Below are 25,724 nucleotides of genomic sequence, written 5' to 3' on the forward strand. Positions count from 1 at the left end.
ATTTATTACAAGATTTAGTTGAGGTTTAGGGTTTAGTGAGTGTTTTGTTCCAAATACAATGCTTTTAGTTTTAGAAATATTGCCACCCACTCTGAAACTAACAGCAGCTCTTTGTTGAGTGTTGCAGTCATGGCAGTCGCTGTAGTAGCTGACGTGGTTATTGTTGAGTCATCTACATAGACACAGTCATGGCAGTCGCTGTAGTAGCTGACGTGGTTATTGTTGAGTCGTCTACATAGACACAGTCATGGCAGTCGCTGTAGTAGCTGACGTGGTTATTGTTGAGTCGTCTACATAGACACAGTCATGGCAGTCGCTGTAGTAGCTGACGTGGTTATTGTTGAGTCATCTACATAGACACAGTCATGGCAGTCGCTGTAGTAGCTGACGTGGTTATTGTTGAGTCGTCTACATAGACACAGTCATGGCAGTCGCTGTAGTAGCTGACGTGGTTATTGTTGAGTCGTCTACATAGACACAGTCATGGCAGTCGCTGTAGTAGCTGACGTGGTTATTGTTGAGTCGTCTACATAGACACAGTCATGGCAGTCGCTGTAGTAGCTGACGTGGTTATTGTTGAGTCGTCTACATAGACACAGTCATGGCAGTCGCTGTAGTAGCTGACGTGGTTATTGTTGAGTCGTCTACATAGACACAGTCATGGCAGTCGCTGTAGTAGCTGACGTGGTTATTGTTGAGTCATCTACATAGACACAGTCATGGCAGTCGCTGTAGTAGCTGACGTGGTTATTGTTGAGTCGTCTACATAGACACAGTCATGGCAGTCGCTGTAGTAGCTGACGTGGTTATTGTTGAGTTATCTACATAGACGCAGTCAGTGGCATGTCGTTAGTAAAAATTGAGAAAGCAAGGGGTCTAAACACCTACCCTGGGGAATTCCTGATACTAAGTGGATTATATTAGTGAGGCTGCAGTTAAAGAACACTGTGTTCTGTTAGAAAAGTACCTCTTTATCCACATTATAGCAGGGGGTGAAAAGCCATAACACACAATTTTTTCCAGCTGCAGACAAAAACTGCACGGAAGTCTAGCAAGACCGCACCCACAATCATTTTATCATCAATTTCTCTCAGCCAATCATCAGTAATTTGTGTAAGTGCTGTGCTTGTTGAGTGTCCTTCCCTATAAGCTGAAATTATGTTGTCAATTTGTTTACTGTGAAATATCATCACCTGGTCAAACCACAAATTTTTTCTAGAAGTTTGGTAACCGGCTGATTGGTCAGCTATTTGAGCCAGTAAAAGGGGGCTTACTATTCTTGGGTAGCAGAGTGACTAGCTTCCCTCCAGGCCTGAGGGCACACACTCCATAGTCCGCTTAAATTGAAGATGTGGTAATATCGTCTGCTATTATCCTCAGTTGTTCCATCCAGGTTGTCAGACCCCGGTGTCTTGTCATTGTTGATAGACAATACAATTTTCACCTCTTCAACACACTGACTTTACGGAATTCAAAAGTACAATTCGTGTCTTTCATAATTTGGTCCGATATACTTTGATGTACAGTGTCAGTGTTTGTTGCTGGCATGTCATCCCTAAGTTTGCTTATCTTGCCATCTGATTCAATGAATGAAGGAGCAGAGTTAGCTTTTTCCCCCAAAATTTCATTTAAGGTGCCCCACAGCTTTTTATTATCATTCTTTACATAATTTATCTTTGTTTCATAGTGTAGTTTCCTTTTAATTAGTTTAGTCACGTGATTTCATATTTTGCAGTACGTTTGCTAATCAGTTGAGCTGCCAGACTCATCCTTTGCTACCATACCATGTTTAAATTCCTCATCAATCCACGGGGATTTAACCGTTTAGTCATGTTCTTAATGGGTGCTTATTAGTAACTGGAATAAGGAATTTCATACATTTGTCAAGTGCAGCGTCTGGTTGCTCCTCATTGCACACCACAGACCAGCAGCGTCTGGTTGCTCCTCATTACACACCACAGACCAGCAGCGTCTGGTTGCTCCTCATTACACACCACAGACCAGCAGCGTCTGGTTGCTCCTCATTACACACCACAGACCAGCAGCGTCTGGTTGCTCCTCATTGCACACCACAGACCAGCAGCGTCTGGTTGCTCCTCATTACACACCACAGACCAGCAGACACAGACCAGCAGCATCTGGTTGCTCCTCATTACACACCACAGACCAGCAGCGTCTGGTTGCTCCTCATTACACACCACAGACCAGCAGCGTCTGGTTGCTCCTCATTGCACACCACAGACCAGCAGCGTCTGGTTGCTCCTCATTACACACCACAGACCAGCAGCGTCTGGTTGCTCCTCATTACACACCACAGACCAGCAGCGTCTGGTTGCTCCTCATTACACACCACAGACCAGCAGCGTCTGGTTGCTCCTCATTACACACCACAGACCAGCAGCGTCTGGTTGCTCCTCATTGCACACCACAGACCAGCAAATATTCTTTACATCATCAACATAGGAATCACTACAAAACGTATTGTATGATCTCTGATACACTATATCAGGCCCAGCCTTTGGAACTTTGGTTTTTCCTAGATATGGCTATTTATATTGTGATCACTACATCCTATGTATTTGGATATTGCTTTGTAGCAAATATCTGCAACATTAGTAAATATGTGATCAATACATGTTGATTTAATTCCTGTGCTGTTTGTATCTACCCTGGTAGGTTGACTGACAACATGATCCAGGTTGGAGGCACTGGTTACAGCTCAAAGTTACCAGTTGATTACCAGTCAATATTTAAATCACCCAGAAAATATACTTCTCTGTTGATATCACATACATTATCAAGCATTTCTCACACATTATCCAGATACTGACTGTTAACACTTGGTGGTCTATAACAGCTTCCCACCAGAATGGGTTTTAGGTGAGGCAGATGAACCTGTAGCCATATTACCTCAACAGTATTTAACGTTAGATCGTCTCTAAGCTTTACAGGAATGTGGTTCTGAATATAGACTGCAACACCGCCCACGTTGACATTTGTATTTTCTGTAGATGTTATAACCATGTATGCGACCACTGTATCAAAGGTATTATCTAAGTGGGTTTCAGAGATAGAATATGAATGTCATCGTTTACTAGCAAGTTATTGACTTCATGGACCTGGTTTCTTAGGCTACATATGTTAATATGGGCTATTTTTAGCACTTTTCGGGGTTGCTTGATTGTTTTTAATGCTTTACTGGGAAGCATATCGGAGGAAGACTTACTCATGGTATTCAAATTTTATTTGTCACATACACATGGTTAGCAGATGTTAATGGTCACATACACATGGTTAGCAGATGTTAATGCGAGTGTAGCGAAATGCTTTGTGCTTCTAGATCCGACCATGCAGTAATAACGAACGAGTAGTCTAACCTAACAACTACCTTCTACACACAAGTGAAGCTGATAGTGCAGGGTGAGCTGGATAATGTGGTCTTCCTACTATTGCACACCGCCTCAGTGCTAACAGTGTAACTCTGGTTTATAGGCTCATGATTACTGTTTACAATAGCTGTAGGATAAACAGATGTATTCGGTGCAATTAGGGGTACATAAATTCAATTACTGCTAAATGACATAAATTCAATTACTGCTAAATGACAAATTCAATTACTGCTAAATGACATAAATTCAATTACTGCTAAATGACATAAATTCAATTACTGCTAAATGAATTTATGACATAAATTCAATTACTGCTAAATGACATATTCAATTACTTACATTGTGTTTGCCATTCCCCCTTCCTAAATATGAGTGGTATTTAGGAAGGGGGATCGACACCCCCCTCACATCCCAATCCATCTCTCTTCTCTCGAAGACAACTGTTAATTCTCGTAGATCCTTCCATGTGTTATGTGCATTAGAGACTCCAACAAAAAAGTGACCAGTGGTCACAGTTCTTCTCCCGACATTCTCTTTTTTTTTATATATATAAAAATATTTTTTTTTATATATTATGTATTTAATAAGCCCTTCGTACATCAGCTGATATCTCAAAGTGCTGAACAGAAACCCGGCCTAAAACCCAAAACAGCAAGCAATGCAGGTGTAGAAGCACGGTGGCTAGGAAAAACTCCCTAGAAAGGCCAAAACCTAGGAAGAAACCTAGAGAGGAACCAGGCTATGAGGGGTGGCCAGTCCTCTTCTGGCTGTACTGGGTAGAGAGGAACCAGGCTATGAGGGGTGGCCAGTCCTCTTCTGACTGTGCCGGGTGGAGATTATAACAGAACATGGCCTAGATGTTCATAAATGACCAGCATGGTCAAATAATGATAATCACAGTAGTTGTCGAGGGTGCAGCAAGTCAGCACCTCAGGAGTAAATGTCACGTCTCAATCCGACCGCTCCCTTTACACACGTGCTGCGCATCCAATCTCCCATTAGGCCTACAGAAATGACTGCCTATAGAAACATCTGACTGACTCGATACACCAACAAAACTGTAGACAAGCTACAAAAGTAAAAAGTAAAAAACAATTGAGCATACAGCAATTCAATCTCCATAGACAAACAGTAGAATGGCCTTACTGAAGAGCTCAGTGACTTTCAACGTGGCACCGTCATAGGATGTCACCTTTCCAACATGTCAGCTTAAATATCTGCCCTGCTAGAGTTGCCCCGGTCAACTTAAAGTGCTGTTATTGTGAAGTGAAAAGCGTCTTGGAGCAACAACGGCTCAGCTGCGAAGTGGTAGGCCACACAAGCTCGGACTGCTGAGTGCTGAAGTGCGTAAAAACTGACTGCCCTTAATTGCAACACTCACAACCGAGTTCCAAATTGCCTTTTGATGCATCGTCAGTACAAGAATACTGTTTATTGACTACAGCTCAGCATTTAACACCATAGTACCCTCCAAGCTCATCATTAAGCTCGAAGTCCTGGGTCTGAACCCCGCCCTCTGCAACTGGGTCCTGGACATCCTGACGGGTGTTCCCAGGTGGTGAAGGCAGGAAACATCAGCTCCACTCCGCTAATCCTCAAAACTGGGGCCCCACAAGGGTGCGTGCTCAGCCCCCTCGGGTACTTCCTGTTCACCCATGACTGCGTGGCCAAGCACGTCTCCAGCTCAATCATCAAGTTTGCAGATGACACAACAGTAGTAGGCTTGATTACCAACGACGATGAAACAGCCTATTGGGAGGAGGTGAGGGCTCTGGTAGTGTGGCGCCTGGAAAACAACTCAACATTAACAAAACAAAGGACATAATCGTTGACTTCAGGAAGCAGCACCCCCCTATCTACATTGACTGGACCTCAGTGGAGAAGGTGGAAAGCTTCAAGTTCCTTGGTGTACACATCACTGACAAACTGGAATGGACCACCCTCACACAGTGTGGTGAACAAGGCGCAACAGCGCCTCTTCAACCTCAGGAGGCTGAAGAAATTCAGCTTGTCTCCTAAGACCCTCACAAACTTTTACAGATGTACCATTGTGCGCATCCTATCGGGCTGTATCACCACTTGGTACGGCAATTTCACCGTCCGCCACCGCAAGGCACTCCAGAGGGTGGTGCGGTCTGCCCAAAGCATTACCAGGGGCAAACTGCCCACCCTCCAGGACTGCCCGCCCTCCAGAACACCTACAGCACCCATTGTCACAGGAAGGCCAAGGAGATCATCAAGGACAACAACCACTCGAGCTACGGCCTGTTCACCCCGCTATCATCCAGAAGGCGAGGTCAGTACAGGTGCATCAAAGCTGGGACCGAGAGACTGAAACCCAGCTTCTATCTCAAGGCCATCAGACTGTTAAACAGCCATCACTAGCACATTTAGAGGCTGCTGCCTATAGGCATAGACTAGAAGTCACTGGCCACTTTCAGGAAAGGAACACTAGTCACTTTAATATTACATATCTTGCATTACTCATCTCATATGTAGATACTGTCATCCATATTCTTCGTCACTTAAAGATATTTTCATATCTTGCATTACTCATCTCGTGTATATTCTGTATTCTTTACTATTCTACGGTATCTTAGTCCGTTCTGCTCTGACATCGCTCGTCCATATGTATATTGTCTTCATTCCTACTTAGATTTGTGTGTGTTGGGTACATATTGTGTAATTTGTTAGATATCACTGGTTAGATATTACTGCACTGTTGGAGCTAGAAACACAAACATTTCACTACACCTGCAATAACATCTGCTAATCACGTGTATGTGACCAATACAATTTGATTTGGTAGTGTGAGAAACAAGTTTTAGTTTATTTCGTAAGTGTGAAATCTGCAAAACCACGTTTACGTAAAATGATCTGCATTAACACAATTTAATGTCACCAAATGACTGGGATTAAAAAGGTAAATTGCCTGTTTTACAAACGGTGGCTACCACATGGGCATTCATAAAATGCATTGTGGCCCGACACTGTATAGCCTAGGCTACTATTCTACTTTGCAGGGATTTGGGTTTTTTTCTCAGCTAGGGCTGCATATCGGCCAGGAGCAGGCCTGATCAGCATAGATTAGTCTATAAATTAAGAAAAGATTTCATATCAAATTATACCCTGCCAGGTTGGAGAGGATCGGCACATTGTCCATTTGACACAACGTTAGCTCATTATATAACTCAGAGCCAGAACAACCTTGTCGACTGCAGCATTTCGCTACACCCGCTATAACATTTGCTAATCACATGTATTGGTTAGAATTGTGGAGAAATTACAATGTTGTTGATCGGGCTTCAGTTTTCTCCCATCACAGCCATTAAACTCCTTTAACAGTTTTAAAGTCACCATTGGCCTCATTGTGAAATCCCTGAGCTCTTTCCTTCCTCTCCGGCAACTTAGGAAGGACGCCTGTATCTTGGTAGTGATACTTCGGGTGGTGTGTAATTAATAACTTCACCATACTGAAAGATAGGACGCCTGTAACTTTGTAGTGATACTTCGGGTGGTGTGTAATTAATAACTTCACCAATACTGAAAGATAGGACGCCTGTATCTTTAGTGATACTTCGGGTGGTGTGTAATTAATAACTTCACCATACTGAAAGATAGGACGCCTGTATCTTTGTAGTGATACTTCGGGTGGTGTGTAATTAATAACTTCACCATACTGAAAGATAGGACGCCTGTATCTTTGTAGTGATACTTCGGGTGGTGTGTAATTAATAACTTCACCATACTGAAAGATAGGACGCCTGTATCTTTGTAGTGATACTTCGGGTGGTGTGTAATTAATAACTTCACCAATACTGAAAGATGGATTCAATGTATTTGTCTTTTTTTTACCATTCTACCAGGGCCCTTCTTTATTGGAAAACCTCCTTGGTCTTTGTTGTTGAATCTGTGTTTGAAATTCACTGCTCGACCGAGGGACCGTAACAGATGTGTGTGTGTGGGGTAAAGAGACGTGTTAGTCCATTCAAAAATCATGTTAAATACTGTTGTTGCACACAGTGAGTCCTTGTTAAGCAAATGGTTACTCCTGAACTTATTTAGGCTTGTCATAACAAAGGGGTTGAATACTTATTGACTGAAGACATTTCACATTTTCATTTTTTTATTAACATGTGAAGATAGTGTGAGAGCTAAGTAATTGCGTTCCTCTGCTCAGAAGTTGCTGACTTCTGCCAGAGCTTACAAAACCTGGATAGGTATTTTTACGTATCAGCTAACTGCATCATGGTCGCGTTCCCCTACTCAGACATTGCATGCATCAACCAATGGGTGCATGCATTGTCATCGACTGCAATCGGACACCAGACTGCTATAGCATATGTTGTGGTTAGCTGATACCTATCCAGATGTAAGATCCAGTTGGCAACGTCTGAGCAGAGGGACATGACCAATGTGTTATAGCTGTCTGGTGCCCAACTGCACAGTCTGACATGGCACTCTACCGTTGCTTGATGTTTGCAACGTCTAAGAAGGGAAAGTCAATGTGACATCACCCCCCAGATTGAGGCTTGAAAAAAAACTTAAAAATCAATTAAAAATGTCTTTAGTTGATTTTGCCCAAAATGGAGAGAGAAAAAACTAACACCTAATGTAATTCATGATGGTTTTTGTTTTAGTTCGTTCTGGGGTCTACGATAATAGGTGGGGTTTTTAAGATAATAAGGGGAGGGATTTAAATTAATACTTTTAGTAACAGGTTTGTTTTATTTCAGTTTACAAAAAAAAGTATTTGTTTTAGTTTAAAATAATAACCTTCATCACACACACACGCTACACACACACGCTACACACACATCTCAACTGCTGCTACCAGAATCTTATTATGATTGCTAAATACTGCACAATTGAAACTTGCCCCCCAATCCTCCTTTCCCCAAAAGGACATGAGACGTGTTGGAAGTATAAAATATTGGAGTATAAATTGACTTCCTGTAATATAACTTAAACATTTATTCTATTCTACTGAGCCATTTACTTTATGTTCCTATGATTATATTTTATTTTGTATTATTGTGGAGAAGGAACCTGCAGTAAGTATTTGGTTAGATGTTGTATACCATGTGTATCCTGCACATACGACTATTACAACTTCAAACACATTCATTTAGTTAATTCTGTAACTGTGTTTTTACAGGTGAGAGAGGAACTGGGAAAAGCACAGGGAAAAAGCTGTGTTTTAAAGGCTCCACATTTCACAGAGTTGTAAAGAACTTCATGATACAGGGAGGAGACTTCACCGAGGGTAAACCTACACAATATTTTACATCTTCATAGGGTAAACATGCACAATATATTACATCTTCATAGGGTAAACCTGCACAATATATTACATCTTCATAGGGTAAACCTGCACAATATATTACATCTTCATGGGGTAAACCTGCACAATATATTACATCTTCATAGGGTAAACCTGCACAATATATTACATCTTCATAGGGTAAACCTGCACAATATATTACATCTTCATAGGGTAAACCTGCACAATATATTACATCTTCATGGGGTAAACCTACACAATATATTACATCTTCATAGGGTAAACCTGCACAATATATTACATCTTCATAGGGTAAACGTACACAATCTATTGTGTAATATACATACAGTACCAGTCAAAAGTTTGGACACCTATTCATTCAAGGGTTTTTCTTTATTTTTACTATTTTCTACATTGTAGAATAATAGTGAAGACATCAAAACTATGAAATAACCAACAAAGTGTTCAACAAATCAAACTATATTTGATATTTGAGATTCTTCAAAGTAGCCACCCTTTGCCTTGATGACATCTTTGCACACTCTTGGCATTCTCTCAACAAGCTGAATGAGGAATGTTTTTCCAACAGTTCCCACATATGCTGGGCAATTGTTGGCTGATTTTCCTTCACTCTGTGGTCCAACTCATCCCAAACCATCTCAATTGGGTTGAGTTCGGGTGATTGCCGAGGCTAGGTCATCTAATGCAGCACTCCATGACTCTTGGTCAAATAGCCCTTACACAGCATGGATGTGTGTTTTGGGTCATTGTCCGGTTGAGCCCAAACCAGATGGGATGGCATATCGCTGCAGAGTGCTTTGGTAGCCATGCTGGTTAAGTTTGCCTTGAATTCAAAATAAATCACCGACAGTGTCGCCACCAGCAAACCTTCTCTTCGCTTCAAGGTGGATTCATCTACTCTGCGTCTCACAAAGATACGGCAGTTGGAAGCAAAAATCTCACATTTGGACTCATCAAACCAAAGGACATATTTCCACCGGTCTAATGTCCATTGCTTGTGTTTCTCAGCCCAAGCAAATCTCTTCTTCTTATTGGTCTTCTTAAGTAGTGGTTTCTTTGCAGCAATTTGACCATGAAGGCCTGATCAACGCAGTCTCTTCTGAACAGTTGATGTTGAGATGTGTCTGTTACTTGAACTCTGTGAAGCATTTATTTGGGCTGCAATCTGAGGGGCTGAGGTGCAGTTAACTGTAATGAACTTATCCTCTGCAGCCAAGGTCCTTTCCTTTGGCAGTCCTCATGAGATCCAGTTTCATCATAGGGCTGGATGGTTTTTGCGACTGCACTTGAAGTAACTTTCAGTTCTTGAAATGTTCCGTATTGACTGACCTTCATGTCTTAAAGTAATGATGGACTGTTGTATTGACTGACCTTCATGTCTTAAAGTAATGATGGACTGACCTTCATGTCTTAAAGTAATGATGGACTGTCGTTTATCTTTGCTTTTTTGAGCTGTTCTTGACATAATATGGACTTGGTCTTTTACCAAATACCCCCCTACCTTGTCACAACACAACTGATTGTCTCAAATGCATTAAGGAGGAAAGATATTCCACAAATGAACTTTTAAGAAGGCACACCTGTTAATTGAAATGCATTCCAGGTGACTACCCCTTACCTCTTGAAGCTGGTTGAGATAACGCCAAGAGTGTGCAAAGCTCTCATTGGTGCCAAAGGGTGGCTACTTTGAAGAATCTAAAATATATGTTGATTTGTTTAACACATTCTTTGGTTACCACATGATTCCATATGTGTTATTTCATAGTTTTGATGTCTTCACTATTATTCTACAGTGTAGAAAATAGTAACATAAAGAAGAACCCTTGAATGAGTAGATGCTGTAGAATTGTTGACCAGTAATGTGTTTGTGTGAAACAAAAACATGTTTTTTTGTCCATTTAAAATAAGATCAAATTGATCAGAAATAGAGTGCAGACATTGTTAATGTTGTAAATGACTATTGTAGCTGGAAACGGCTGATTTTTTTTTTTAATGGGATATCTACATTTATCAGCAACCATCACGCCTGTGTTCCAATGGCACGTTGTGTTAGCTAATCCAAGTTTATCATTTTAAAAGTCGAAGTGATCATTAGAAAATCCTTTTGCAATTATGTTAGCACAACTGAAAACTGTTCTGATTTAAAGAAGCAATACATCTGGCCTCCTTTAGACTAGTTGAGTATCTGGAGCATCAGCATGTGTGGGTTCGATTACAGGCTCAAAATGGCCAGAAACGAAGACCTTTCTTCTGAAACTCTTCAGTCTACTCTTAATCTGAGAAATGAAGGCCATTCCATATGAGGAATTGACAAGAAACTGAAGATCTCGTACAACACGGTGTACTACTCCCTTCACAGAAAAGCGCAAATTGGCTCTAACCAGAATAGAAAGATGAGTGGGAGACCCCGGTGCACAACTGAGCAAGACGACAAGTACATTAGTGTCTAGTTTGAGAAATAGATGCCTCACAAGTCCTCAAATTACATTTCATTAAATAGTACCCGCAAAGCACCAGTCAACAGTGAAGAGGCGACTCCGGGATGCTGGCCTTCTAGGCAAAGTTCTTCTGTCCAGTGTCTGTCTGTCTGTTATTTTGTCCATCTTATTCTTTTATTTTTATTGGCCAGTCTGAGATATGGCTTTTCTTTGCAACTCTGCCTAGAAGGCCAGCATCCCAGAGTCGCCTCTTCACTGGGAGGAGTGATGGTTTCTGATAATGTGCATCTGTACGCCTATGTAGATATTCTATGAAAAAATCTGCCGTTTCCAGCTGCAATAGTCATTTACAACATTAACAATGTCTACACTCTATTTCTGATCAATTTGATGTTATTTTAATGGACAAAAAAATGTGCTTTAAAAAAAAAAAAAACATTTCTAAGTGACCCCAAACTTTTGAACTGTAGTTTATAAATGTCTACCTATCTGATGCCCTAGTGATTTCCATACATTCTTACTGTTCTGTGCCATGTTGGAAACTCACTGTTTAATCTTCTTGCAGGCAATGGAAGAGGAGGGGAATCCATATATGGAGGCTACTTTGAAGGTAAGGAGTAGGATCTATTAATCGGATATAATACCGTAATCTCCCTTTCAATTCATATCTAAAAAATAATATGCTGCTGTGCACCTCTATCTTAGAGACTACGACTGCATGCCTGTAGTTGCATGGACAGACAGATAGGTAACTGGTGGTGAGCCGCCAGTTTTAAGTTGTTAACTCTTTGTTGTATTGCCTTCCATCTAGTCAACGTATCTAGTAGTGAGCTTTGTGATTCAGCATGGAGACGCTAATCTATTTTCTTTATTTCAAGCTCCAATCTTCCTGCCTAAAATGTTCAACATATTCTTTTATTTATAGAGTGTGGTCTTTTGCAAAATGAGAAGGTAAGAGACTGTCCTCAGCTCAGTAACACAATGTCAACCTGTACCACTCCACCTCCCCCAGCTCAATACAAGATGTATGCCTAGGTCAGTCAGTCAGCCAGCCAGCCTGTCAGTCAGCCAGCTAGCCCAGTGGTTCCCAAACCCACAACGAGGTTCCAGGTGTGTTGCGGGATTTGATATATACTGTATATATAGATAGTACCAGTCAAAAGTTTGGACACACCTACTCATTCCAGGGTTTTCCTTAATTGTACTATTTTCTACAATGTAGAATAACAGTGAAGACATCAAAACTATGAAATAACACATGGAATCATGTAGTAACCAACAAAGTGTTCAAAAAATCAAAATATATTTTATATTTGAGATTCTTGAAAGTAGCCACCCTTTGCCTTGATGACAGCTTTGCACACTCTTGGCATTCTCGCAACCAGCTTCTTGAGATGCATTTCAATTAACAGATATGCCTTGTTAATTTGTGGAATTTCTTTCCTCAACGCGTTTCAGCCAATCAGTGGTGTTGTGACAAGGTAGGGGTGGTATACAGAAGGTGGCCCTATTTGGTAAAAGACCACGTCCATATTATGGCAAGAACAGCTCAAATAACCAAAGAGAAACGACAGTCCATCATTACTTTAACCTTTTTGGGATAGGGGGCAGCATTTTCACTTTTGGATGAATATCGTGCCCAAAGTGAACTGCCTCCTACTCTGTCCCAGATGCTAATATATGCATAATATTATTAGTATTGGATATAAAACACTCTGAAGTTTCTAAAACTGTTTGAATGATGTCTGTGAGTATAACAGAACTCATATGGCAGGCGAAAACCTGAGAAAAACTAACAACCTCCTGGTTGGATTTTTCAAAGCTTGGCCTACCGAATGGAACACACAGTGTCTATGGGGTCAAGTTGCACTTCCTATGGCCACCACTAGATGTCAACCGTCTTTAGAAACTTGTTTTAGTCTTCTGCTATAAAGGAGGGGGGAATGGGAGCTGAATGAGTCATGGGTCAGGCAGAGTTTCTCAGGCTTGTGACTCGCGCGCCCGACAGAGTTGGCTCTCATTCCAGTGCTTTTCTTCAGACAATGAAATTCTCCGGTTGGAACCTTGTTGATGATTTATGTTAAAAACATCCTAGAGATTCCATACATCGCTTGACATGTTTCTACGACCTGTAACGGAACTTTTCGAGTTTGTCTGGAGGCTCGCGCCTCATGAAGATGGATTACTGGGCTGAACACGCTAACAACAAGTGGCTATTTGGACATAAATTATGGACTTTATGGAACAAATCAGTAATTTATTGTCGAACTGGGATTCCTGGGGGAGTGCCTTCTGATGAAGATCATCAAAGGTAAGTGAATATTTATAATGTTATTTCTGTTCTGTTGACTCCGACATGGTGGATATTTCTTTGGCTGGATTGGGCTCTGAGTGCCGTTCTCAGATTGTTTTTTCCGTAAAGGTTTTTTAAAAATCTGACACCGCGGTTGCATTAAGGAGAAGTCTATCTTAAATTCTGTGAATAACACTTGTGTCTTTTATCAATGTTTATTATGAGTATTTCTGAAAACTCACCGGATGTTTTGGAAACAATACATTACTGCACATAACGCGCCAATGTAAACTGAGATTTTTGGATATAAATATGCATATTATCGAACAAAACATACATGTATTGTGTAACATGATGTCCTATGAGTGTCATCTGATAAAGATCATCAAAGGTTAGTAATTAATTTTGTCTATATTTCTGATTTTTGTGACTCCTATCTTTGGCTGAAAAATGGCTGTGTTTTTTGACTTGGCTATGACCTAACATAATCATATGTTGTGCTTTCACTGTAAAGCCTTTTTGAAATCGGACACAATGGGTAGATTAACAAGAAGTTTATCTTTCATTTGCTGTATTGGACTTGTTAATGTGTGAAAGTTACATATTAAAAAACATATATTTTTTGAATTTCGCGCGCTGCCTTTTGAGTGGAATGTTGTCGAGGGGTTCCGCTAGCGGAACGCCTGCCCGAGAAAGATTTGAAGACATGAAGGTCAGTCAACCTGGAAAATTTCAAGAACTTTGAAAATGTATTCAAGTTCAGTCGCAAAAATAAAGTTCTATGATGAAACAGGCTCTCATGAGGATCGCCACAGGAAAGGAAGACCCAGAGTAACCTCTGCTGCAGAGATGGCGCCGAGACCATAGCCGATGTTTTACATTCTCCCAAACAAATGTGCAATTTTTTTTGCTGCTAACGTCTCTTATGACCGAATAGAACTTTTGGACATCAGAAAAGTGATTACTCACCACGGACAGGAAGAAACTTTTTCTTTTAACAAGTCCGACGAGAAGGATATCCTGCTCTAACAGGAACAGGCACAGATCCACTCTTTTTTGGGTGAAGAAAGAACGCTGGGAAAGGGGACGCAGATCAGGGATCCTTCTGAGAATCCCGAGGCGAGCGAATAAACTCCAAATGCCTTCCATTCTTCTTGCTAATGTGTAATTTTTAGGGAAATAAATTACCTAATATTACGCTTATCCTACCAACGGGACATTAAAAACTGCAACATCTTATGTTTCTTCGTTAAGACACGTGTCGGTGAAACGGGCAATATAGAGCTGGCGGGATTTTCACCGGCAGAACAGAGACGCTACCTCTGGGAAGATGATGGGTGGGGGTGTGTATATTTTTGTCAGTTAACAGCTTGTGCGCGATGTCTAATATTAAAGAAGTCTCAAGGTATTGCTCTCCTGAGGTAGAGTACCTTAGTGACTGTTTGAGGTTGTGGACAGGTGTCTTTAATACTGATAACAAGTTCAAACAGGTGCCATTAATACAGGTAACGAGTGGAGGACAGAGGAGCCTCTTAAAGAAGTTGTTACAGGTCTGTGAGAGCCAGAAATCTTTCTTGTTTGTAGTTGACCAAATACTTATTTTCCACCATAATTTGCTAATCAATTCATAAAAAATCATACAATGTGATTTTCTGCATTTTTTTCTCATTTTGTCTGTGATGGACATTAGACCAGTGGAAATCTGTCCTTTTTGTCTGATGAGTCCAAATTTGAGAATTTTGCTTCCAACCGCCATGTCTTTGTGAGACGCAGAGTAAGTGAACGGATGATCCCTGCATGTGTGGTTCCCACCATGAAGCATGGAGGAGGAGGTGTAATGGTGCTTTGCTGGTGACACTGTCTGATTTATTTTGAATTCAAGGCTCGCTTAACCAGCATGGCAACCAAAGCATTCTGCAGCGATACGCTGGTTTGGGCTTAGTCCCACTATCATTTGTTTTTCAACAGGACAATGACCCAACACCTCCAGACTGTGTAAGGTCTATTTGACCAAGAAGGAGTTTTTGGATTTTGATCATGTTTCTTGCCGTCAGAGTTAGCTGCCTGTACGCCAGCTAAGCGTTACCGAACACTATGTTTATAGCTAGCTATAGCTCCCTCGTATGGAGAGCTGCCAACAGTTTACGCCACTGATTCCCAAGAAATGTCACCCCTAACACAGGGGTTTATTGATAAACATCTCATCCAAATAAAATCAACGTTTATTCGTCACCTGCACAGCAGGTGTAAAAGGTACAGTGAAAAGCTTCATTTGATCAAACGTGAAGATTATATATATATATATATATACACACACACACGTCAAAAGTTCACACACCCACTCATTCAAGGGTTTTTCTTTATTTTTACATTAGAATAATATAAGCTATGATAACATATGGAATCTTGTAGTAACCAAACAAGTGTGACCATTTAATATTTGAGATTCTTCAAAGTAGCCAACCTTTGACTTGATGACAGCTTTGCACACACCTGGCATTCTCTCAACCAGCATCATGAGGAATGCTTTTCCAACATTTTCTTGAAGGAGTTCCCACATATGCTGGGCACTTGTTGGCTGCTTTTCCTTCACTCTGGTGTCTAACTCATCCCAAACCATCTCAATTGGGTTGAGGACGGGTGATTGTGGAGGCCAGGTCATCTGATGCAGCACTCCATCACTCTCCTTCTTGGTCAAATAGCCCCTACATAGCCTGGAGGTGTGATGGGTCATTGTCCCGTTGAAGAACAAATGATAGTCCCACGAAGCCCAAACCAGATGGGATGGGGTATTGCTGCAGAATGCTTTGGTAGCCATGCAGGTTAAGTGTGCCTTGAATTCAAAATAAATCACAGACCGTGTCACCAGCAAAGCAGCCCCTCACCATAACACCACCTCCTCCATGCTTCACGGTGGGAACCACACATGCAGAGATCATCCATTCACCTTCCGGAGACACCTGAAACCCCACCTCTTTAAGGAATACCTAGGATAGGATAAAGTAATCCTTCTCACCCCCCCCCCCCTTAAAAGATTTAGATGCACTATTGTAAAGTGGCTGTTCCACTGGATGTCATAAGGTGAATGCACCAATTTGTAAGTCGCTCTGGATAAGAGCGTCTGCTAAATGACTTAAATGTAATGTAAATGTACTCTGCGTCTCACAAAGACAGCGGTTGGAACCAAACATCTCCAATGTGGACTCATCAGACCACAGGACAAATTTCCACTGGTCTAATGTCCACTGCTCGTGTTTCTTGGCCCAAGGAAGTCTCTTCTTCTTATTGGTGTCCTTTAGTAGTGGTTTCTTTGCAGCAATTCAACCATGAAGGCCTGATTTCAGTCTCCTTTGAACAGTTGATGTTGAGATGTGTATGTTACTTGAACTCTAGTATTTATTTGGTCTGCAATTTCTGAGGCTGGTAACTAATGAACTTATGCTATGCAGCAGAGGTAACTCTGGGTCTTCCATTCCTGTGGCGGTCCTCATGAGAGCCAGTTTCATCATAGTGCTTGATGCTCTTTGCGACTGCACTTGAAGAAACTTTCAAAGTGGGAGTGACTGACCTTTCCAGATTGACTGACCTTCATGTCTTAAAGTAATGATGGACTGTCATTACTCTTTGCTTATTTGAGCTGTTCTTGCCATAATATGGACTTTGTCTTTTAACAAATACCCCCCTACCTTGTCACAACACAACTGATTGGCTCAAACACATTAAATTCCACTAATTAGCTTTTAAGAAGGCACACCTGTTAATTGAAATGCGTTCTAGGTGAATACTACCCTGGCCGGTTCCCCTCTCTACACTGGGATTCTCTGCCTCTAACCCTATTACAGGGGCTGAGTCACTAGCTTACTGGTGCTCTTCCATGCCGTCCCTAGGAGGGGTGCGTCACTTGAGTGGGTTGAATCACTGACGTGATCTTCCTCTCCGGGTTAGCGCCCCCCTTGGGTAATGCCGTGGGGTAGATCTTTGTGGGCTATACTTGGCCTTGTCTCAGGATGGTAAGTTGGTGGTTGAAGATATCCATCTAGTGGTGTGGGGGCTGTGCTTTGGCAGTGGGTGGGGTTATATCCTTCCTGTTTGGCCCTGTCCGGGGGTATCATCGGATGGGGCTACAGTGTCTCCCGACCCCCTCCTGTCTCAGCCTCCAGTATTTATGCTGCAGTAGTTTGTGTCAGGGGGCAAGGGTCAGTTTGTTATATCTGGAGTACTTCTCCTGTCTTATCCGTGGTCCTGTGTGAATTTAAGTATGCTGTTTCTAATTATCTCTTTCTCTCTTTACTCCTGAGGTGCTGACCTGTTGCACCCTCGACAACCACTGTGATTATTATTATTTGACCCTGCTGGTCATCTATGAACACTCGAACATCTTGGCCATGTTCTGTTATAATCTCCACCCGGCACAGCCAGAAGAGGACTGGCCACCCCACATAGCCTGGTTCCTTTCTAGGTTTCTTTCTAGGTTCCTGCCTTCCTAGGGAGTTTTTCCTAGCCACCGTGCTTCTACACCTGCATTGCTTGCTGTTTGGGGTTTTAGGCTGGGTTTCTGTACAGCACTTTGTGATATCAGCTGGTGTACGAAGGGCTTTATAAATTTGATTGATTTGATGAATCTGGTTGAGAGAATGCCAAGAGTGTGCAAAGCTGTCATCAAGGCAAAGGGTGGCTACTTTGAAGAATCTCAAATATATAATATATTTTGACTTGTTTAAAACTTTTTTGGTTACTACATGTTACTTCATAGTTTTGATGTCTTCACTATTATTCTACACTGTAGAAAATAGAGAAAAACCCTGGAATTGAGTCGGTGTTCTAAAACTCTTGATCGGGGAGTGTATATTAATACTAAATCAATAATTACTATAGACCTATCAATGATAATGTATATTAATACTAAATCAATAATTACTATAGACCGATCAATGATCATGTATATTAATACTAAATCAATAATTACTATAGACCGATCAATGATAATGTATATTAATACTAAATCAATAATTACTATAGACCTATCAATGATAATGTATATTAATACTAAATCAATAATTACTATAGACCTATCAATGATAATGTATATTAATACTAAATCAATAATTACTATAGACCTATCAATGATAATGTATATTAATACTAAATCAATAATTACTATAGGCCTATCAATGATAATGTATATCGATACTAAAGCTATAATTTCTGTAGGTCTATGAATGATAATGTATATTGATACTGAACAAAAATATAAACGCAACATGTAAGATTTACAGTTCATATGAGGAAATCAGTCAATTTAAATAAATTCATGAGGCCCTAATCTATTTACATTTACATTTAAGTCATTTAGCAGACGCTCTTATCCAGAGCGACTTACAAATTGGTGCATTCACCTTATGACATCCAGTGGAACAGTCACTTTACAATAGTGCATCTAAATCTTAAAGGGGGGGTGAGAAGGATTACTTATCCTATCCTAGGATTTCACATGACTGGGAATACAGATATGCATCTGTTGGCCACAGATACCTTAAAAGAAATGGGCCTCACAATGGACCTTTCTGAACATTCATATTGCCGTCGATTTAAACTGCAATTGTGTTCATTGTCAGTAGCTGATACCTGCCCATACTAAAACCCCACCGCCACCATGGGGCACTCTGCTGATGCCAATGTTGTGAACAAACCGCTCACCCACAAGATGCCAGACATGTGGTCTGCCGTTGTGAGGCCGGTTGGACGTACAAATTCTCTGAAACGATGTTGCTGCATATGGTAGAGAAATTAACATTGAATTCTCTGGCAACAGCTCTGGTGGTCATTCCTGCAGATTGCACAAACCGTTAACTTGAGACATCTGTGCCATTGTGTTGTGTGGCCTTGTGTCCCCAGCACAAGGTGCATCTGTGTAATGATAATGCTGTTTTAATCAGTTTCTTGATATGCCACCTGTCAGGTGGATGGATTATCTTGGCAAAAGAGAAATGCTCAATAACAGGGATGTAAACTAATTTGAGCACAGAATTTCAGAGAAATACACTTTTTGTGCATATGGAATATTTCTAGGATCTTATTTCAGCCCTTTAAACAAACACTTTGCATGTTGTGTTTTATATTTTAGTTTAGTGTATGTCAATAATTACTATATGCCTATCAATGATAGCTATGGGCTAATACAATGAATTTGAACTATTTGGAACTAAATCTGTTGTCCATTAATAAATTGCTATTTTCTAGTAATTTACTTCAAATTTGCCATTAAAGCTTACCACATATTGATGAGAATATAAATGTTTGGGATCAAGTTTTTTTTTTTACTACTTTGGTCTAAGTTAGGTTTTTCTGGTGGTTCCCGGGGAAATGGACACCTCCCCAGGTGTGTCCCACAGTTAATAAAATGTTTGGGAACCCCTGAGCTAGCCAGTCAGTTAGTCAGTCAACCAGCCAGCTAGTGTACTTCTCCGGGGGTTTCTACCTTTCAATTCCTGTTAGCTGGAGCCACTCAAGCCGTGTCACTGTTATTAGCTTTTTAGTGAGCAGGGCGGTGAGCAGAGCGGTGGTAGGGGGCGGGGGGCAGAGTGGTGGTAGGGGGCGATTTAATGTATGTCAACAAAGGTGAGGGATGTAGCAGTATGAAGGTGAGGGATGATTGTTTTAGTGATCACATTATTAGAACCTCTATTCTATCTCAGGTTATTGATCTGTCAGTCCTATACTGGGAGGACACGTGATCTCGCACTCTATCCCTCTCTTTCTCTGTCTCTCTTTCTCCATCTCTCTCTCTATCCCTCTCTCTCTCTATCAATCTCTCTCTCTCTACCACTCTATCCCTCTCTTTCTCTGTCTCTCTCTCTCTCTTTCTCTATCTCTCTCTCTATCCTCTCTCTCTCTCTCTCTCTCTCTCTCTCTCTCTCTCTCTATCAATCTCTCTCTCTACCCCTCTATCCCTCTCTCTCTCTCTATTCCCCTGTTTCTCTCTATTCCTTTTTCCATTCCTCTATCTCTCTCTCTCTCTCTCTCTCTCTCTCTCTCTCTCTCTCTCTCTCTCTCTCTCTCTCTCTCTCTCTCTCTCTCTCTCTCTCTCTCTCTCTCTCTCTCTCTCTCTCTCTCTCTCTCTCTCTCTCTCTCTCTCTCTCTCTCTCTCTCTCTCTCTCTCTCTCTCTCTCTCTCTCTCTCTCTCTCTCTCTCTCTCTCTCTCTATTCCCCTGTTTCTCTATTCCTTTTTCCATTCCTCCATCTCTCTCTCTCTCACTCCCTCTATCCATCTCCATCCCTCTCTCTCACCACCTCCACCACAGACAGTGAGAGGTGTAAATCTCACAGATTGTCCCTGCCTCTCTCTCTCTCAAATAGACGAGAACTTTATTCTCAAACACGACCGAGCTTTCCTGTTGTCCATGGCCAACCGCGGCAAACACACCAACGGGTCCCAATTCTTCATGTGAGTAGAAATTCATGATAGTGCCATAACATTTACTAAGCTTTCTGGTTGATAGGTTTCCACACAGGTTTGTACATAAGATGGCATTTGTTTTGCTGTTTATCTGAGGCCTGTCTGTGTATTATGCCAGGGCTATATACAGGTGAAGTCGGAAGTTTACATACACCTTAGCCAAATAGATTTAAACTCAATTTTTCACAATTCCTGACATTTAATCCTAGTAAAAATTCCCTGTCTTAGGTCAGTTAGGATCACCACTTTATTTTAAGAATGTGAAATGTCAGAATAATAGGAGAGAATGATTTATTTCAGCTTTTATTTCTTTCATCACATTCCCAGTGGGTCAGAAGTTTACATACACTCAATTAGTATTTGGTAGCATTGCCTTTAAATTGTTTAACTTGGGTCAAACATTTCGGGTAGCCTTCCACAAGCTTCCTACCTCATGATGCCATCTATTTTGTGAAGTGCACCAGTCCCTCCTGCAGCAAAGCATCCCCACAACATCTTATTTATTTTACCTTTATTTTACTATGACGGCTGCGTGGTCCCATGGAGTTTATACTTGCGTAGTATTGTTTGTACAGATTACCATAGTACCTTCAGGTGTTTGGAAATTGCTCCCAAGGATGAATCAGACTTGTGGAGGTATAAAATTTTTTCAGAGGTCTTGGCTGATCTCTTTTGATTTTCTGAGTTTGAAGGTAGGCCTTGAAATACATCTACAGGTTCACCTCCAATTGACTCAAATGATGTCAATTAGCCTATCAGAAGCTTCTAAAGCCATGACATAATTTTCTTGAATTTTCCAAGCTGTTTAATGGCACATTCAACTTAGTGTATGTCAACTTCTGACCCACTGGAATTGTGATACAGTGAATTATAAGTGAAATAATCTGTCTGTAAACAATTGTTGATAAAATGACTTGTGTCATGAACAAATTAGATGTCCTAACCGGCTTGCCAAAACTATAGTTTGTTAACAAGAAATTTGTTGAGTGGTTGAAAAACCTAAGTGTTTGTAAACTTCCGACTTCAACTTGTATGTATTATGTTAGGGCTAAGCACTGCAGAATAGAGGCCTGTCTATTTGTGTTACGTCAGGGCTAAGCACTGCAGAATAGAGGCCTGTCTATTTGTGTTTCCTCAGGGCTAAGCACTGCAGAATAGAGGCCTGTCTATTTGTGTTACGTCAGGGCTAAGCACTGCAGAATAGAGGCCTGTCTATTTGTGTTACGTCAGGGCTAAGCACTGCAGAATAGAGGCCTGTCTATTTGTGTTTCCTCAGGGCTAAGCACTGCAGAATAGAGGCCTGTCTATTTGTGTTACGTCAGGGCTAAGCACTGCAGAATAGAGGCCTGTCTATTTGTGTTACGTCAGGGCTAAGCACTGCAGAATAGAGGCCTGTCTATTTGTGTTACGTCAGGGCTAAGCACTGCAGAATAGAGGCCTGTCTATTTGTGTTACGTCAGGGCTAAGCACTGCAGAATAGAGGCCTGTCTATTTATGTTACGCCAGGGCTAAGCACTGCAGAATAGAGGCCTGTCTGTTTGTGTTACGTCAGGGCTAAGCACTGCAGAATAGAGGCCTGTCTATTTGTGTTTCCTCAGGGCTAAGCACTGCAGAATAGAGGCCTGTCTATTTGTGTTTCCTCAGGGCTAAGCACTGCAGAATAGAGGCCTGTCTATTTGTGTTACGTCAGGGCTAAGCACTGCAGAATAGAGGCCTGTCTATTTGTGTTTTCAAAGCAAAGCTGTCTTCAACCCTTCTCCCCTTCAGTCAGTCGATGTGCTTTAATGCACAGAAATAAACAAACATGGATTCCTTATTTTTTTTACACAAATAAGTTACAATGTTTCTCTTGCCATTTTTGTGTAAAATTTGCAGAAAGTCATCGTGCTCTTCCAAGGTAATATGTCTCCGGGGCTGTTTCTGTTTCTCTCTCTTCTCCTGTCTGTCTGTCTTTATCTCTCATTCACTAGTCTGTTTTAAACTTAGCAGGGCCCTATAAAATCCATGCTGCGGAGAATGCGGATGCAATCACGGAATCCAGACAATTAAAATGGAATTCAACAATATTTAAAAAATGCATCAACTAAATGTATTGCATTTATTAGAAAAGTAATTTATTTTCCCCATATTATCGTAAAACATGAAGAGTCAACAGCACGGGAATGTCTGTGTGCGCGTTTGTCTACCACTTTTGTAGTAGCTGTTAGCGATGATGCTAATGTAATGACTTTCCCAAAAACCTTCTCAATTCAATGTTAATAACAATGTAACCTATGCCTACTTTGCAGAATATCATGATTATTTGCCTCAATCCGGTGGCCATTTTGTTTTTCAAATTCGGTCTCTGGCTGGTGCGCAGTTGAGTTAAAAAAAAAAATCCCAGATCTCAAAAGGGGTCTCCTGATGTGGTTTAAGCATGGTTGTGAACTTAAAACATCAAATTTGGTTGTTTTTCTATTCTAAAAAGTGTGATTTTGAGAGTGAAAACCTGAAAAATGGAAATCTGGAAAAACTAAACAAAGAAACAGAATTTGGAGAAAAACTAGATGGAATCAGGCCAAGAAATTAAAGGGATTTTCTAGGGCCGTAACTTAATGTACACTATGAACACAGCCTCTTTTCTACTGCACCAGGGCAGCAACACAACAGAGCCAGCAGTCATTTAAACATCCATCTAGATAGTATATTATTGTAGTGTGAACATGTATTGTCTACTTCTGACATTGAGCACAGTGAGTCATTTTACATTTCGCCATGATGGTATAGCATGACAATGACTGTTGTCACAAAAGGTTCTGTTGTTTATGGCTCCAGAATACCTCAACACCTGTCCTCACCTGATAGCAGAATACCTCAACACACACACCTGTCCTCACCTGATAGCAGAATACCTCAACACACACACCTGTCCTCACCTGATAGCAGAATACCTCAACACACACACCTGTCCTCACCTGATAGCAGAATACCTCAACACACACACCTGTCCTCACCTGATAGCAGAATACCTCAACACACACACCTGTCCTCGCCTGATAGCAGAATACCTCAACACACACACCTGTCCTCACCTGATAGCAGAATACCTCAACACACACACACACCTGTCCTCGCCTGATAGCAGAATACCTCAACACACACACCTGTCCTCGCCTGATAGCAGAATACCTCAACACACACACACCAGTCCTCACCTCATTACAGAATACCTCAACACACACCTGTCCTCACCTCATTACAGAATACCTCAACACACACCAGTCCTCACCTGATATCAGAATACCTCACACACACACACACACACACACACACACACCAGTCCTCACCTGATAGCAGAATACCTCAACACACACACACACACACACCAGTCCTCACCTGATAGCAGAATACCTCAACACACACACACACACACACCAGTCCTCACCTGATAGCAGAATACCTCAACACACACACACACCAGTCCTCACCTCATTACAAAATACCTCAACACACACCTGTCCTCACCTGATAGCAGAATACCTCAACACACACCTGTCCTCACCTCATTACAGAATACCTCAACACACACACACACCTGTCCTCACCTGATAGCAGAATACCTCAACACACACCTGTCCTCACCTCATTACAGAATACCTCAACATACACCTGTCCTCACCTCATTGCAAAATACCTCAACACACACACACACACACCAGTCCTCACCTCATTACAGAATACCTCAACACACACACACCAGTCCTCACCTCATTACAGAATACCTCAACACACACCAGTCCTCACCTCATAACAGAATACCTCAACACACACACACACACCAGTCCTCACCTCATTACAGAATACCTCAACACACACACACCAGTCCTCACCTCATTACAGAATACCTCAACACACACCAGTCCTCACCTCATAACAGAATACCTCAACACACACACACACACCAGTCCTCACCTCATAACAGAATACCTCAACACACACACACACACCAGTCCTCACCTCATAACAGAATACCTCAACACACACACACACCTGTCCTCACCTCATAACAGAATACCTCAACACACACCTGTCCTCACCTCATTACAGAATACCTCAACACACACCTGTCCTCACCTCATTACAGAATACCTCAAGACACACCTGTCCTCACCTCATTACAGAATACCTCAACACACACCTGTCCTCACCTCATTACAGAATACCTCAACACACACCTGTCCTCACCTCATTACAGAATACCTCAACACACACCTGTCCTCACCTCATTACAGAATACCTCAACACACACCTGTCCTCACCTCATTACAGAATACCTCAAGACACACCTGTCCTCACCTCATAACAGAATACCTCAACACACACCTGTCCTCACCTCATTACAGAATACCTCAACACACACCTGTCCTCACCTCATTACAGAATACCTCAAGACACACCTGTCCTCACCTCATTACAGAATTCCTCAACACACACACACCTGTCCTCACCTCATTACAGAATTCCTCAACACACACCTGTTCTCACCTCATAACATAATACCTCTACACACACCTGTCCTCACCTGATAATAGCAGATTACCTCAACACACACCTGTCCTCACCTGATAGCAGAATACTTCAACTATAGCTCTTCCTTTAAGCCCAGTATACTTGGTCATTACATTTTTTTACTTAAAAAAAATAATTAAAAGAGGTGTTGCAGATAAATGCTATGTAATAATGGCCATGGTTTCTACCTGTGTTTTGGTTGCCGTGACATGTCCTCTCATTCTCTCCCTCCTTTCTCGCTGTGTTCCATAACTCTGCCCGGGCCCTACCGGACTGTAACCCTGGTTGGATTCCT

At 41.5% G+C, this 25,724-nt stretch overlaps 1 protein-coding gene and 1 long non-coding RNA gene across 16 annotated transcripts in view; one reads left to right on the forward strand and one right to left on the reverse strand.

Annotated features, from left to right (window-relative positions):
- nktr (natural killer cell triggering receptor) overlaps positions 1–25,724 on the forward strand; it is a 102,930-nt gene that overhangs the window by 29,930 nt on the left and 47,276 nt on the right. For 5 of the 6 annotated variants that reach the window (XM_052516243.1, XM_052516244.1, XM_052516242.1 and 2 more), the window contains exons 4-6: positions 8,548–8,655; positions 11,698–11,742; positions 20,782–20,869. In XM_052516243.1, coding sequence (XP_052372203.1) covers positions 8,548–8,655; positions 11,698–11,742; positions 20,782–20,869 — 241 coding nt within the window. Of the gene's footprint in view, positions 1–8,547; positions 8,656–11,697; positions 11,743–12,057; positions 12,084–20,781; positions 20,870–25,724 lie in introns of those variants that run through there. The other variant, XM_052516245.1, reaches the window with a different exon arrangement.
- On the reverse strand, positions 22,789–25,724 carry LOC127928822 (uncharacterized). 10 transcript variants are annotated; one of them, XR_008132385.1, is made up of 4 exons: positions 24,223–25,724; positions 24,011–24,164; positions 23,929–23,967; positions 22,789–23,889 (listed from the first exon to the last, which is right to left on the reverse strand). It is a non-coding gene; the product is annotated as an uncharacterized LOC127928822 (long non-coding RNA). The 10 variants fall into 10 exon arrangements; XR_008132383.1 differs by having other exon boundaries at positions 22,789–24,164; positions 24,223–25,083; positions 25,232–25,724; XR_008132377.1 differs by having other exon boundaries at positions 22,789–24,164; positions 24,223–25,157; positions 25,232–25,724.

The sequence above is a fragment of the Oncorhynchus keta genome, unplaced genomic scaffold, assembly GCF_023373465.1.
Source record: "Oncorhynchus keta strain PuntledgeMale-10-30-2019 unplaced genomic scaffold, Oket_V2 Un_scaffold_4195_pilon_pilon, whole genome shotgun sequence".
NCBI classification, from domain to species: Eukaryota; Metazoa; Chordata; class Actinopteri; order Salmoniformes; family Salmonidae; genus Oncorhynchus; species Oncorhynchus keta.